At 41.8% G+C, this 12,428-nt stretch overlaps 1 protein-coding gene and 1 non-coding gene across 6 annotated transcripts in view; one reads left to right on the plus strand and one right to left on the minus strand.

Moving 5' to 3' along the window:
• PIP5K1A (phosphatidylinositol-4-phosphate 5-kinase type 1 alpha) overlaps positions 1 to 12,428 on the minus strand; it is a 37,557-nt gene that overhangs the window by 8,797 nt on the left and 16,332 nt on the right. For 4 of the 5 annotated variants that reach the window (XM_087828291.1, XM_016215511.2, XM_016215515.2 and 1 more), the window contains 8 exons: positions 12,016 to 12,047; positions 9,606 to 9,686; positions 6,630 to 6,760; positions 5,864 to 5,981; positions 5,527 to 5,679; positions 4,040 to 4,339; positions 1,354 to 1,559; positions 68 to 151 (listed from right to left, as the gene is read on the minus strand). In XM_087828291.1, the coding sequence (XP_087684417.1) occupies positions 68 to 151; positions 1,354 to 1,559; positions 4,040 to 4,339; positions 5,527 to 5,679; positions 5,864 to 5,981; positions 6,630 to 6,760; positions 9,606 to 9,686; positions 12,016 to 12,047 (1,105 nt within the window). Of the gene's footprint in view, positions 1 to 67; positions 152 to 1,353; positions 1,560 to 4,039; positions 4,340 to 5,526; positions 5,680 to 5,863; positions 5,982 to 6,629; positions 6,959 to 9,605; positions 9,687 to 12,015; positions 12,048 to 12,428 lie in introns of those variants that run through there. The other variant, XM_016215513.2, reaches the window with a different exon arrangement.
• On the plus strand, positions 6,790 to 6,923 carry LOC148090872 (U11 spliceosomal RNA). Its single transcript, XR_015716143.1, has one exon. It is a non-coding gene; the product is annotated as a U11 spliceosomal RNA (small nuclear RNA).

The raw sequence follows: 12,428 nt of genomic DNA on the forward strand, positions 1-12,428 counted from the left end.
TCGAAAAGAGAAATGAGTGGTTATCTGCATCCACTCTACCCTCTAATTTGGAATCCTTGTTTCTCACCTGTAAGACTGCAGAATGTCAATGATCCCAATATAAAGCAGCAGCCTTTCCCCTTTACTATTCCGGGCAGGGATGCCACCCATACTGAGGAAGACAAGAAGGAAAGAGAAAGAAAATCTTTTGGCTAGCAGGTAATTAAACATAATTGTCCCATCTTCCATAAACTGGAGAAGAGTGAGAGCCTTCTTCTGACCCCAACAACTCTGGAGTATGTATTATAACCTCTTTCTCTCCAAATCTCACTTGCCTGCCTCTTCCACCCCAATTCCACCAAAGAGAATCTAAAATCACCCCTACTCAGCAATTTTAGGAATGTTCCCCCAATTAACTATACACTCCCTCATCAGTACTTTCATATTTAAATCTATGCCCACTAAGACATTCTTCTTGAGTCATATTAAAGGGTACCTCAAAAACAGAGCCAACTAGAGAGCACCTGTGGTCCCTTCAGTAACTTGACAGATCCATTATGGTAAGAAAGGTGAAAAAAAGTCCGTAATAAATTGTTTTTGAGGAAATTATAATTTGCAGACCTGTATCTAAGACTCTGAGTGAGCTTAAAAAAAAAAAGTATTTTAATTTTGAATAGCTCGCCTTCCCAATTGTACTACAAATCCCAAATTTAAAATGTTTTCCTTTCCTTATATGCTCTTAGGAAAGCTCATTCTAGGCCCTGGTTAGAGCATCGTCCCGAAACACCAAGGTTGTGGGTTCCATCCCTAGTCAGGGCACATATAAGAATCAACCAATAAATGCATGAATAAGTGGAACAACAAATGGATGTTTCTCTCTCTCCCTCCTCTCTCTCTAAAATCAATAAATTTTTTTAAAAAGATGTTTTTATTGATTTTAAATAGAGAGGAAGGGAGGGAGGGAGGAGTGGGGGAGAGAGGGAGGAGGAGGGGGGAAAGGGGAGAGGGAGAGGGGGAGGGGGAGGGAGAGGGAGAGACAGAGAGAGAGAGAGAGAGAGAAACATCGATCAGATGCTTCCCGCACACCCCCTACCAGGGGATCAAGCCCAAAACCCAGGCATGTGCCCTGACCAGGAATCAAACCGGGACCTCTCAGTGCACACAGGTCACTGGCCAACCAACTGTGCCACATCAGCCAGGACTAATATCAAAATTAAAAAAAAAAACACAAGCAAGCTCATTCTGTGGTAAGTGTTAATATTGTTGACTTAACTGCTGAATTAAGGCTACTCCTTTGCAGAAGCTGCACCCCTTCCTCAAGAAGAAGTGCTGTGAGCCTATGCTCTCCTTCCTGATGCCCCTGAGCCTACTCACTGGTCTTCAGTGTCCATGGTGCCACCTCGCCGAGCCTCGCCCTGGATAGATTCCATGGCTGTGGAATAGAGAGCCTTTTGGGGGGCTGGTCTGCGAGTGTCAATTGAATATTGCGTTTCATTGCTTGTGGCCTCTCGTTGTGCATGATCTAAGTTATGGATTGACATCAGGAGGCTATAGTCCATTATCTTGAAGCTCTGCAGCACCTAATGGAAGGAAAAAACAAGATCTGAACCTTGGGAGGTATGAGGATATTTTTCAGGATCTCACAGCTTTCCTGATCCAATTATTCTTGATAGTGAACTTCCAGGGCTAACCATAGAATTATCCTTTGCTCCTCCTACTCCTTGGAGAAAAGCATATCAACTTCCTCTCGTTGCTCTTCATTTCTATCCCCTCAGTTTTCTTTCACTTGAGTAAATGTAAATTAGGCAACTGCCTAGCTCACAAGACCCTCTTTGTTTGTTCTTTCCTTTTATCTCTTCATGAAAACAGCATCATATTCTCAAGGGAATAAGAAATACATAATTGTGCTGTAAAGAATCCATAAGGAGAGTCTAGTAAAATATGCTTTGTGACAGAGCAAATCTGTTGCAGGACCTCTTATGACCAGCTTCGATTCAGTTCAATATTTACTGAATACCTATCATCTGTAGGCATTGTGCCTGCTTATGGGGGATAAAAAGGTATTTAAGAGAATTTTTGTCCTCTAGAATATTATGATTTAGGAAAAGAAACAAATGTAAAAGTAAATACAACATAGTCTAATGTGTACAACAATAGAAGCGCTTACTTGATTGAGGAGCAGTATACAGGAGGTCAGGAAGTAATACATACATAGATTTATGAAAGATAAATTACAGAGAAAATAAGTCCAAGTACATAAAGGAAGGAAATAATACTGCAAGTCCTGGAGGCATGAAAGAGCATATAACTTAGAATTTCTAGAACATAAAATGCAAAGGCTAGGTGAGGCAGATTAGAGAGGTTGGTAGGGACAAGACAATGACAAGTCTGATATGTCACATTAAGGAGCCTGGGTCATAACCTATAGTTCTCAACACTCTTTTCACCCCAGAACAGGGTGAAAAAGAGTTTATTCCCACCAGTTCCAGGAGCTCACTCTGGTGCTACACCTCAACCATTTCAGTAGGTGGATGGAGTAAGGGATGAAGAGAAAACAGGACTGATTCTTATGTACAGTTTGAAAAACACCATCTGCTTCACCATGTTTCTAGTCCTTACGACCAAAGGAGCCAAACTAAAATAGTCATTATCCTGGAATAGATGCAGAGTAAGCAAAGCCAGTTCCAGAAAAAACCACCAGAGATGTAAAAAATCAATAGGGAAAGGTGTTACCAAAACCAAAGAAGATATGTTAAGAAACTGGAAATAGTTAACTGTTCAACGCTTCAGAAAATTTAAGGAAGGACTGAGAAATCCTCTCTTTGGCATTTGGGTAGTCAGTGGAGAGAGTGGTTCAGCTTAAGTGGTGAGAGTAAAAGCAAGGGCACAGTGGGTTGAGGCAAAAATAGGAAAAGAGAAAGAAAAAGAATACTAGCATCATTAAGTGGAGAGACTGAAAAAAGTCCTCCTAACTTTAGGATAGAAGGGGTAAGCTTGTTTGTATGTAGAAAGAAAACAGTCAGTAGAGGCTGAAGCCAGAGGTGGAAAAGGAAGCGAGTTATGAAACAGGATCCTAAAGAAAGGAGGAAATGGATCAGAGGACAAAAGGGGCTGACCTGGAATAAGGCACCAAGGTGGGAAGAAAGGAGATTAAGGATGGTTGAGTGTAGGTATGTCTATAAACGGGACGGGACAGGACGGGACGGGACGGGACGGGACGGGACGGGACGGGACGGGACGGGACGGGACGGGACGGGATGGGATGTTAAGGCGGTTTGTTGAGAAACAAGGCTGGGGGATGGGAGTTAAAAAATGGTTTGACAAAACAAACATACAAAGAAACAAAAACAAACTCATAGATACGAAAACAGAATGGTGGTTACCAGAGAGAGAGGGGTGGGGGAGAACGAAGAAGGTAAAGGGGGTCAGATACATGGTGACTAGACTTCAGGTGGTGAGCACATATAGAATGCATAGGTGCTGTATTATAAAGTTACACATCTGAAATTTATACACTGTTATTAACCAATGTTACTCCAATAAATTTAATTTAAAAATTTTTAGTAAAAAAAAAAAGTGGTTTGAAGCGAGTTCAACTATCTGAACACTGCTGAGAGAAAAAGAAAATGGATTGATGAGAGAAACTGAGGGCCCAGGTGGAGACGGATATCATACATCTGTAGAGATGCCAGTACACACAGTTGTGTGATTTTCCTCATCAGCACCCGGCTGCCAAGATATGAATTTGGATTTGACAGGCAGGATTTGACAGACCTGAGGAATGATGGTGCTGGTATGAAAATAAGAAGAATGTATGACTATGAGGCCCAGGTTAGGCAGAGAGGAAATCAAGTCAGGTGCGGGAGGGTAAACAGAGGAAGTAAAAATGCAAAAGCATAATAACGCTCTAGTGTAAAAATTATTTTAAATAAAGCCTGGGACATATGAAGTGAAGGAACAGAGTCCCATCTCCCACAGACTTGATGCCTAAGGATAGACAAGCTGTTTTAGTGACTGTGATTTTTGGTGTCTGTGAGAGAAGGAAATATGACAAACTCACCAAACAGTCACGCTGCAGGGTCTTACATAGAGCATTGTACATATCGGCATCCAAAGAGAGACCATCAGGCATATCTTGTAAGAAGTCCAGGTCTTTAAAGGTGGGGAGAGGCTTCTCTCGCTCTTTTTGGGAAGCCCGCCGTTTGTAGGTTGAGCCCTTAAGGTCATATTTGATATGCATCTTGACCGACCGTGGTAAGAGATTGTTCATTACCACAATTCGAATGTTCTTACCACCTGCCTGCACACAGTACAGTCCATAGAATTTAGGCAGCAAAGTCCGAGGGTTCTGGTTGAGGTTCTAAGGACACAAAAACAAAAAGCAGGAGAGCAACTTAGCTGATTTTCAGCAAAATTCAAGGGCAAAAGCTGCCACCCACCTTCCTTCATCTGTTACTTGGCATTCAGGTACAATCTGTCTGCCCATAATCCCACACTATATACAGTACCATATTTGTTTGAAATTTCCCAATGCATCTAATGCTGGGATCATCACCAAGCTGAGCCACAGACCCTCCAATATAGTAATCAGTCAGGATACTGAACGTATGATGAATATATTCCTTTAGAGAGGTTTAAGAGAAGACCGTGTTGAAAAAGTCCTAACTCTTAACCCTTGGTATAGTATATTCTTGGGTATGATGGGAGGCAAAGGAGAGTTCCCTAACTTCTCCAGTACCCCCAAGAGCAATCAGTCAGAGTAAGATTGGATAGAGTACTATCAAGGGAAGTAACCAACCCCATTGCCCAATGTAGAAGCTGAACTAAGAAAACAAAATCATCATTGAATCTTTTTTTTTTTTTTAAACATTATTTTATTTTGAGAAAGAGAGATCGATTTGTTGTTCCACTTATTCATGCATTCATTGGTTGATTCTTGTATGTGCCCTGACAGGATCGAACCAGCTACCTTGGTGTATCGGTAGGACGCTCTAACCAACTGAGCTACTCAGCCAAGGCCATCATTGAATCTTGCCTTTGGGTAGGACAGTCTAAGCCAAATAAAGACTTAAAATAGGACAGTCCGGCTGGGCCTGGCTCAGCAGTTGAGCGCTGAGCTAGGATCCAGATCGGTGTTCGATTCCTGGTCAGGGCACATGCCAGGGTTGCGGGCTCGATCCCTAGATGGGGGCATGCAGGAGGCAGCCGATCAATCTCTCTCTCATCATTTATGTTTTTATCTCTCTCTCCCTCCCTCTCCTTTCCCCTCTGTCTGAAATCAATAAAGATATATAATATAAAATAATAAAATAAATAAAATAAAATAAAATAAAATAAAATAAAATAAAATAAAATAAAATAAAATAAGGCAGATAAAACTCCTTTTAGCCATAGAGAGGCAAAGAGATGGGGTGAAAAGCACAAAAATGAACTACATTCTTAAGACAGAAGCGCTGACACTGTTTTGCCCTGCCAAGGACAGCCTCCCCAGCCTTGTCCAGGAGTGAAGTGGACAGCACGGGTAGCCAGTGCTCCTCTTCTCCTCACCATGTAGTATCCTGGAAGCAGCTTCTGCAGAAACTCCGCCTCTTTATGCTGGACTGTTTTAATGATGAATTCGTCATCGCTGGACACGTAGAAGAGGGAACCACTAGCCCCAGAGCTGCAGAGTTCAATCAGTGGCTCACTGCAGAGGGAATACTGGGGTCCAGAGAGAAGAGAGCAAGAAGTTCAGAAATTCCAGGACCTGCCCAAGCAGAAATCAACTACGGATGCAATTTTGTTCCAAAAGAAAACTAGAGTAAGGCTATGGAGAGAGAGGGTCTTCTTTCAGGAGTACTGCTTTGATTCTGGAATCACAGGATCATGAGATCTGGAAGCTTACCAAGTAATCATCAGGCCGGATTCCAAATAATTCCCGAAAGTAGCGGAAGGCAACAGGTGCATAGGTCTTGAACCGAAAGTCATTGTAGTGATGAGCAGGGGTCAGGTTGCTCCCTTCGCTGTGGGGTTAAATAGAAGAAGCCATTAGTTACCAGTCTCTGTCATACAGGGAGTCCTCCTTGGGGGTCACCCAGAGGCAGGTCAATACATCCCCTGTAAGAGAACCAGTGGGATTAGATGAGTCAGTTACTTAGTGGGACAAAAGCACAAAATGGGGATTAAGACATGAGCACAGGGAATAACACTGCCTCCTACCAAGTGCATGGAATTGTTTTTCAAGGGCTCATTCTACAGGCCTGAGGCTCATGGAAACAGCTAAAGGACAGCATCTGCTCTCCACACTCTAGAGCCTCACATCACCTTGATTAAAATCAGGTTAAGAATGGTACACGTCGCCCGGCCGGGCGTAGCTCAGCGGTTGAGCGCTGACCTAGGATCCAGGTGATCAGGGTTCAATTCCCGGTCAGGGCACATGCCCAAATTACAGGCGGCAGCCGATCAACGACTATCTTGTCGTTGATGTTTCTATCTCTCTCTCTCCCTCTACTTTCTTCTCTCTGAAATCAATAAAAGATATATTTTAAAAAAAAGAAAGAAAAAAAAGAATGGTACACGTCTAAATTAGACCCAAGCCCCTAAAATGACCCTGAGGTTAATATGAAAAAGGACACTTTTCAGGACATTATCCTGAACGTTAACCTCTGTACCTGGGGAAGAAGATACTCTCCACCACGTAAAAGTCTTGCATGAGGACATCCCGCTCTGGTTTGGTACTCAGGCTCCCCACAGTATGAGTAATGCCTAACTGAATGGCACCTTTCAAGGCTGATGAGGTTGTCTGAAACAGAAAGGAAATAAAGGTAAAGTTGCAAGGGCTTCTGTCGTGTGTGGCACACATAGAGCAGCTCGATTGTTCTATGTGCGGAATTGACATCAAGAGATTTCGGAAGCATAATTTTTTGGTATTAGGGCAGCTAGTGATCGTTGGTCCTGGTGCCCGCAAAAAAAAAAAAAAAAAAAAAAAAAAAAAGGTAAAGTTGCTAGTACTAAATCTGATCATAGCAATAAAATCTCAGGAGGGCCTGGCCAGCATGGCTCAGCAGTTGAGCAATGACCTATGATCCAGGAGACTGTGGTTTGATTCCTGGTCAGGGCACCTGCCCGGGTTGCGGGCTTGATCCACAGCGGGGGCCGTGCAGGAGGCGGCCAGTCAATGACCCTCTCTCATCATTGATGTTTCAAACTATCTCCCTCTCCCTCTCCCTTCCTCTCTCTGAAATCAATAAAAAAATATATTTTTTTTAAAATAACAACTCAGGAGGGAGGAGCCAGAAGGAGCACTTGAAATCAAATGCCCTTCTAGTAGTTCAGACTAACCCAGTTTCCCCATCCCCGTGTTTTACGTTGCAGTTTGGCCTGGCAAAGAATGGAAGGACCCAAAGATACAGAGTAGCAAAGGTGGGACTGTCCTAGCCAGCCTCAGCTAGGCAAGGTGTTCCCTCCTATCCATTATACTTGGAAGTTATATTGTATTGAAAGAGCAATCTTAGGTCTTACTCCAAAAGTTCCTTCCTCGAGAGTATCTGGGGCACTCTAAAGATTTTATTCATCTGATATAGAATGCAATTAAAATGAACTGATGTTCTGATTATCTACCCAGCTATAGAAACTTCAGTCCTCTAAGGCAGGGCCAATTGGTGTTCTAAGGACAATAGAGCGGGGGGGGGGGGGGGGGGGGGGGGCAAAAGAAAAAAACAACAAAAACCTCCTAACTGAAGAGGTCTGAAAAGACTCACACAATTTTAAATCTAAACACTTCTCTCAGAAATTATCACACTGTGATTAAAACACAAATGCAGGAACCCCACTCTTACAATCTAGGATTCCAAGCCCATGAAAAAATACCACATCACCTACATATGTGCTGTCCAGTACAGTAGCCACTAGCCACATGTCTATTTAATTTTAAATTAATTAAAAATTTACTTCTTGCCCGGCCAGAGTGTCTCAGCTGTTGAGCATCAACCTATGATCCAGGAGATCGTGGTTTGATTCCTGGTCAGGGCACATGCCCAGATTGCAGGCTTGACCCCCAGTAGGTACGTGCAGGAGGCAGCCAATCAATGACTCTCTCATCATTGATGTTTCTATCTCTCTCCTCTCTACCTTTCTTTGAAATCAATGAAGACAAAGTTGTTGTTGTTTTTTAATTTACTTCAGTCTTACTAGCCACATTCAAGTATGACTAGTGGCTATCATAATGGACAACAAATATAGTACATTTCAATCACTGTGGGAAGTTCTACTAGATAGTTTCGTTCTACATGATTTTCCTCATTCCTAAATCTCATCAGATATTACTTATATTCCACATTAGTCCTCATTAGGCATTAAAATTATAACTAGTGTTTTCAAGTGTTTGCCTCTCTAATTAGACTAGAAACTCACCTTTTTGTCTCAATGGTCAGCACATAAAAAGAGCTCAATAAATGTCTGTGGGATTGACACTGGCCTCAGTACCATTCCTAGGGAGAGTCAAGTCCCTGACTGAGAATGAGTTGGCTACCTCTATTATTTGGGACAATACAGTAAAGGCAGAGAACAGACACAAGAAAAATTTACGTGGGCCAGAAACATGATGGAAGAAATCTGCATGCCCTATATAAAACAAGGTACAGGTGCTAAATGGGAGGCTGAACACGGTCCCTTGGGGAGGCTAGGGATCTCCAAATTAATCCAGAGCTGAAAAACTGAGATCATCCCAGGATGCTTTTCTCCTGTTTTCCCTTCATCAGTTTCATTTCCTATTCTTGGCTAGTACTACTATCATTCCAATCCATTAGAAAGCTCAGAAAGCAGTTATTCTAGGCCCTATTCACTAGCTGAAACTACATTCTTTAAACAAACAAAACCCGCTCTGGCCAGTGTGGTTCAGTTGGAGAATGGTCCCATACACAGAAAGGCTGTAGGTTCGATTCCCAGTCAGGGCACATAACCAGGTTGTGGGTTCAACCCCTCGTGAGGGTGTGTACCGGAGGCAGTCGATCGATGTTTCTCTCTCACATAGATGTCTGTCTGTGTCTCTCCCTCCCTCCCTCTCCCTCCCTCCCTCTCTCTTCCTCCTCTTTTCCTCTCTCTCTAAAATCAATAAAAATGTCCTCGAGTGAGAATTAAAAAAATAAAATTAAATAATAAAATAAAAATAAAAGCTTTAAAACACACACACACACACACACACACACACACACAAAGAAGAAAAGAACACTTGACCTGCTGTCTATCTGTATCACCAGGCTGGGTGAGATATGGCCTTGATTTTATGTATATCCAGCACCAGAGGAAAGACAGAAAGACTTGAAGAGACATGGTTCCCTGTAGCAAGGGAAGAATGGCCTTCAGGGCTTGTTACTTGTTTATACCTAACAAGGAAACCCAATTTCTTCAGCTCAGTGAAATAGCATCCAACACCAGATTTGTCCATTAAGAACATTCTCATTTAATCACACATATACAGATGGAAGACAACTCCACCCTTTGTGAAGTAAACTCTAAAGTCCACATTGTAATGACAGCTATTGTGCAAAGGCTTAGGATATCAAGAAATGGGATAGAATACAGAGAATATCAAGGGGACAAGGCTATCCCTTCTTGGAGTAAGAAGAAAGGGTTCCACCCAGACACACCTTTTTATATGTTGTCTCTCCTGAGGAATCAACACTTCTGTGGCCTATTTTCTTGATGGGCATGCCAGAGGCATAAGGCACCTAGAAAAAGAAGAGTCAAGATTAATATTTAATTCCCACATAATACACCAAACAGCAACCGTGATGACAAATAAAAACACTTAACATACCCTTTTTAGGTTATGAACATTTATAAAATCTTCAGAAGACCCGCCCCATGCAAACACACAGCTATAGTATTGCTGCCCAGTGAATTAACTGGCTGAAAGAACACAAGGAATGCATAATTCACCTTTGGTCCTCAGAATGATGACATAGAAAGTAAAAATGAATATAATTAAAGAAAAGTAGAAACAGGAGAAGTACACAAAAACAAGACAGGTAGATAGTAGAGTTCTACAGATCCTTTCTTTTTTTCAATCAGCTTCCTTTCAGAAATTACCACCCCTTTAACCTTCAACCCAATCTGAATGCTAACTGCTCAAACTGAATTTACATGAGAAATTATCTTGCCACTGGCAAATGCAAGTACTGCGAACCAGGAATTAAAAGGCTGAGGCAATAAGATGACTCCTCTGAGATAGGGTAAGGGCCTCAGTGCCTTGAAGAGATTCCTGAGAACATGATATGCCTTTGTTTTCTACCAACATATCAGCTCCTGAAATAAGAAGTAAAACCAGTAGAGCAGAGCCTAGAAGGCTATTCCCCACAGCCAAAATGCCAGCACAACAGACAGGAAGGTATTCTTCATGATGTCAATACTCATTAAGTTAATAAGCCAGAAGGCAAAAAGACTAGTGAAAATAGAACGTCACGATCTTAGGACCTGATATTCAAGTTCTACTTCTTTCTTGCTTATAAGGCCCTTAGTGCCAGAAAATCCTCTGTATATAACCTCAAAATTTTTAGAAGATATTCTAAGAGAAAAGCCTAAAATCCCAGGACAAAAGGTCCCACGTACTGAAGCACTGCCACAAAACCCAGGAGAGAGGCAAGAAGAGGGCTGGGAAGAAAGTTAAGCAAATAAAAAATATTCTGCACAGAAAAGAAAAACTTGGGAAATTAGCTTCTGTATAGTTAAAATAAGTTATTCAAATTCACTGAAACTGTGCAATCAGAGGCAGGAAGAGCAACACAAGAGAGCAGGCTTCAGTGTTGGACTGTCTGGGTTTGAATTCCACACTTACAAATCCCTTATTAACTATGTGACTTTGGGCAAGCTATAGAACCTCTAGTCTACATTTTCTTCATCTGTAAAATATGGATTACAGTATTTCCCTCAGAGGAGTTGTCTGCAAGATTAACTAAGAATACCTATACAGCCTTGGCCAGTTTTTCCCAGTGGTTAGAGCAATGGCCTGCGGACCAAAGGGTCACAGGTTTGAGTCCCAGTCAGGGGCACATACCGGGGTTGCAGGCTCAACCCATTTGTCTTGATGTTTCTCTCCCCCCACCACTTCCCTTCCCTACATTCTCTCTAAAAAAATAATGGATAAAATATCCTTGGGTGAGGATTAAAAAAAAGAAAAAGAATACCTATACAGGTCACTTAGGTACATTACTCATTCTTTGGTATACTGCATTTGGTACATTAAAAATGTACTAAATTGCCTGGCTGGTGTGGCTCAGAGGTTGAGTGTCGACCCAAGCACCAGGAGGTTGCCCATTTGATTCCCAGACAGAGCATGTGCCCAGGCCGTGGGCTCCATCCCCAGCAGGAGGAAGCCAATCAATGTTGATGTTTCTCTCTCACTGATGTTTCTCTCTCCCCCCTTCCTCTCTCTCTGAAATCAATGAAAACATATATATATATATATATATATAATATAATAAATCAATGAAAACATATATATATATATATATATATATAATATATTTTTATTGATTTCAGAGAGAGAGGAGGAAGAGGGAGAGGGAGATAGAAACATCAATGATGAGAGAGAGTCACTGATCAGCTGCCTCCTGCATGCCCCTGCTGGGGATCAAGCCAGCAACCATATGTGCTCTGACTGGGAATTGAACCGCGATCTCCTGGTTCATAAGTTGATACTCAACCACTGAACCATGTCAGCTGGACTGGAAACATATGTTTTAATACGCCAAGGTTGAGGGTTTGTACCCCAGCCAGGACACATACAAGAATCAACCAATGAATGCATAAGTAAGTGGAATAACAAAATGATGTTACTCTCTCTCTCCCCCTTCCTCTCTCTCTTTACAATCAATAAATTTATTTTTAAAATTAAAATAAACTGCAACAAAAGTAAAGTTGTATAATTTCTAGTTTACCAAACAGACATACCCTGTCTAGCTCCCAAGACTTAAATGGGGAAAATAAAGATGTCAGAACTAGGTCTCCTTCTATCGCAGAATTAAAGTTTTAGAACCCATGTATCAATAAGAAACTTACCTCTGATGCTATGGATCTCTTGGTTCCAGATGCTATTAAAAAATAATAAAACACAATCATAAGTATGTATACACACACTCAGACATCTCTATCCTGCACACTGAAACAATGAGGGTTTGAGTTAAATTAAACCTAACAATGAGCTCCAGCCTCTTGCTCTGTGATACCTTTTAGACAGAGAATGGCTCTCATATTCACAGAGCCCTTAAGCACATTCCATTTCTGTTCTAGTCCCTTTTCTTACTCAAGTGCTCATATTTTCTCTCGGAAATGTCTGTTCTTGATTCATTTACCCATCAGAGTCAGAAGGTCTCATTTGATACCATGGCTGAAAGAAAAAGGGCATAAGAAACCCAAGAGTAATTGGAAAGTCTGGAGCTTGATTAATAATGTTTCCTGTAGAACTAGAAGGG

The sequence above is a fragment of the Miniopterus natalensis genome, chromosome 19 (genome assembly GCF_054644295.1).
Source record: "Miniopterus natalensis isolate mMinNat1 chromosome 19, mMinNat1.hap1, whole genome shotgun sequence".
Taxonomy (NCBI): domain Eukaryota; kingdom Metazoa; phylum Chordata; class Mammalia; order Chiroptera; family Miniopteridae; genus Miniopterus; species Miniopterus natalensis.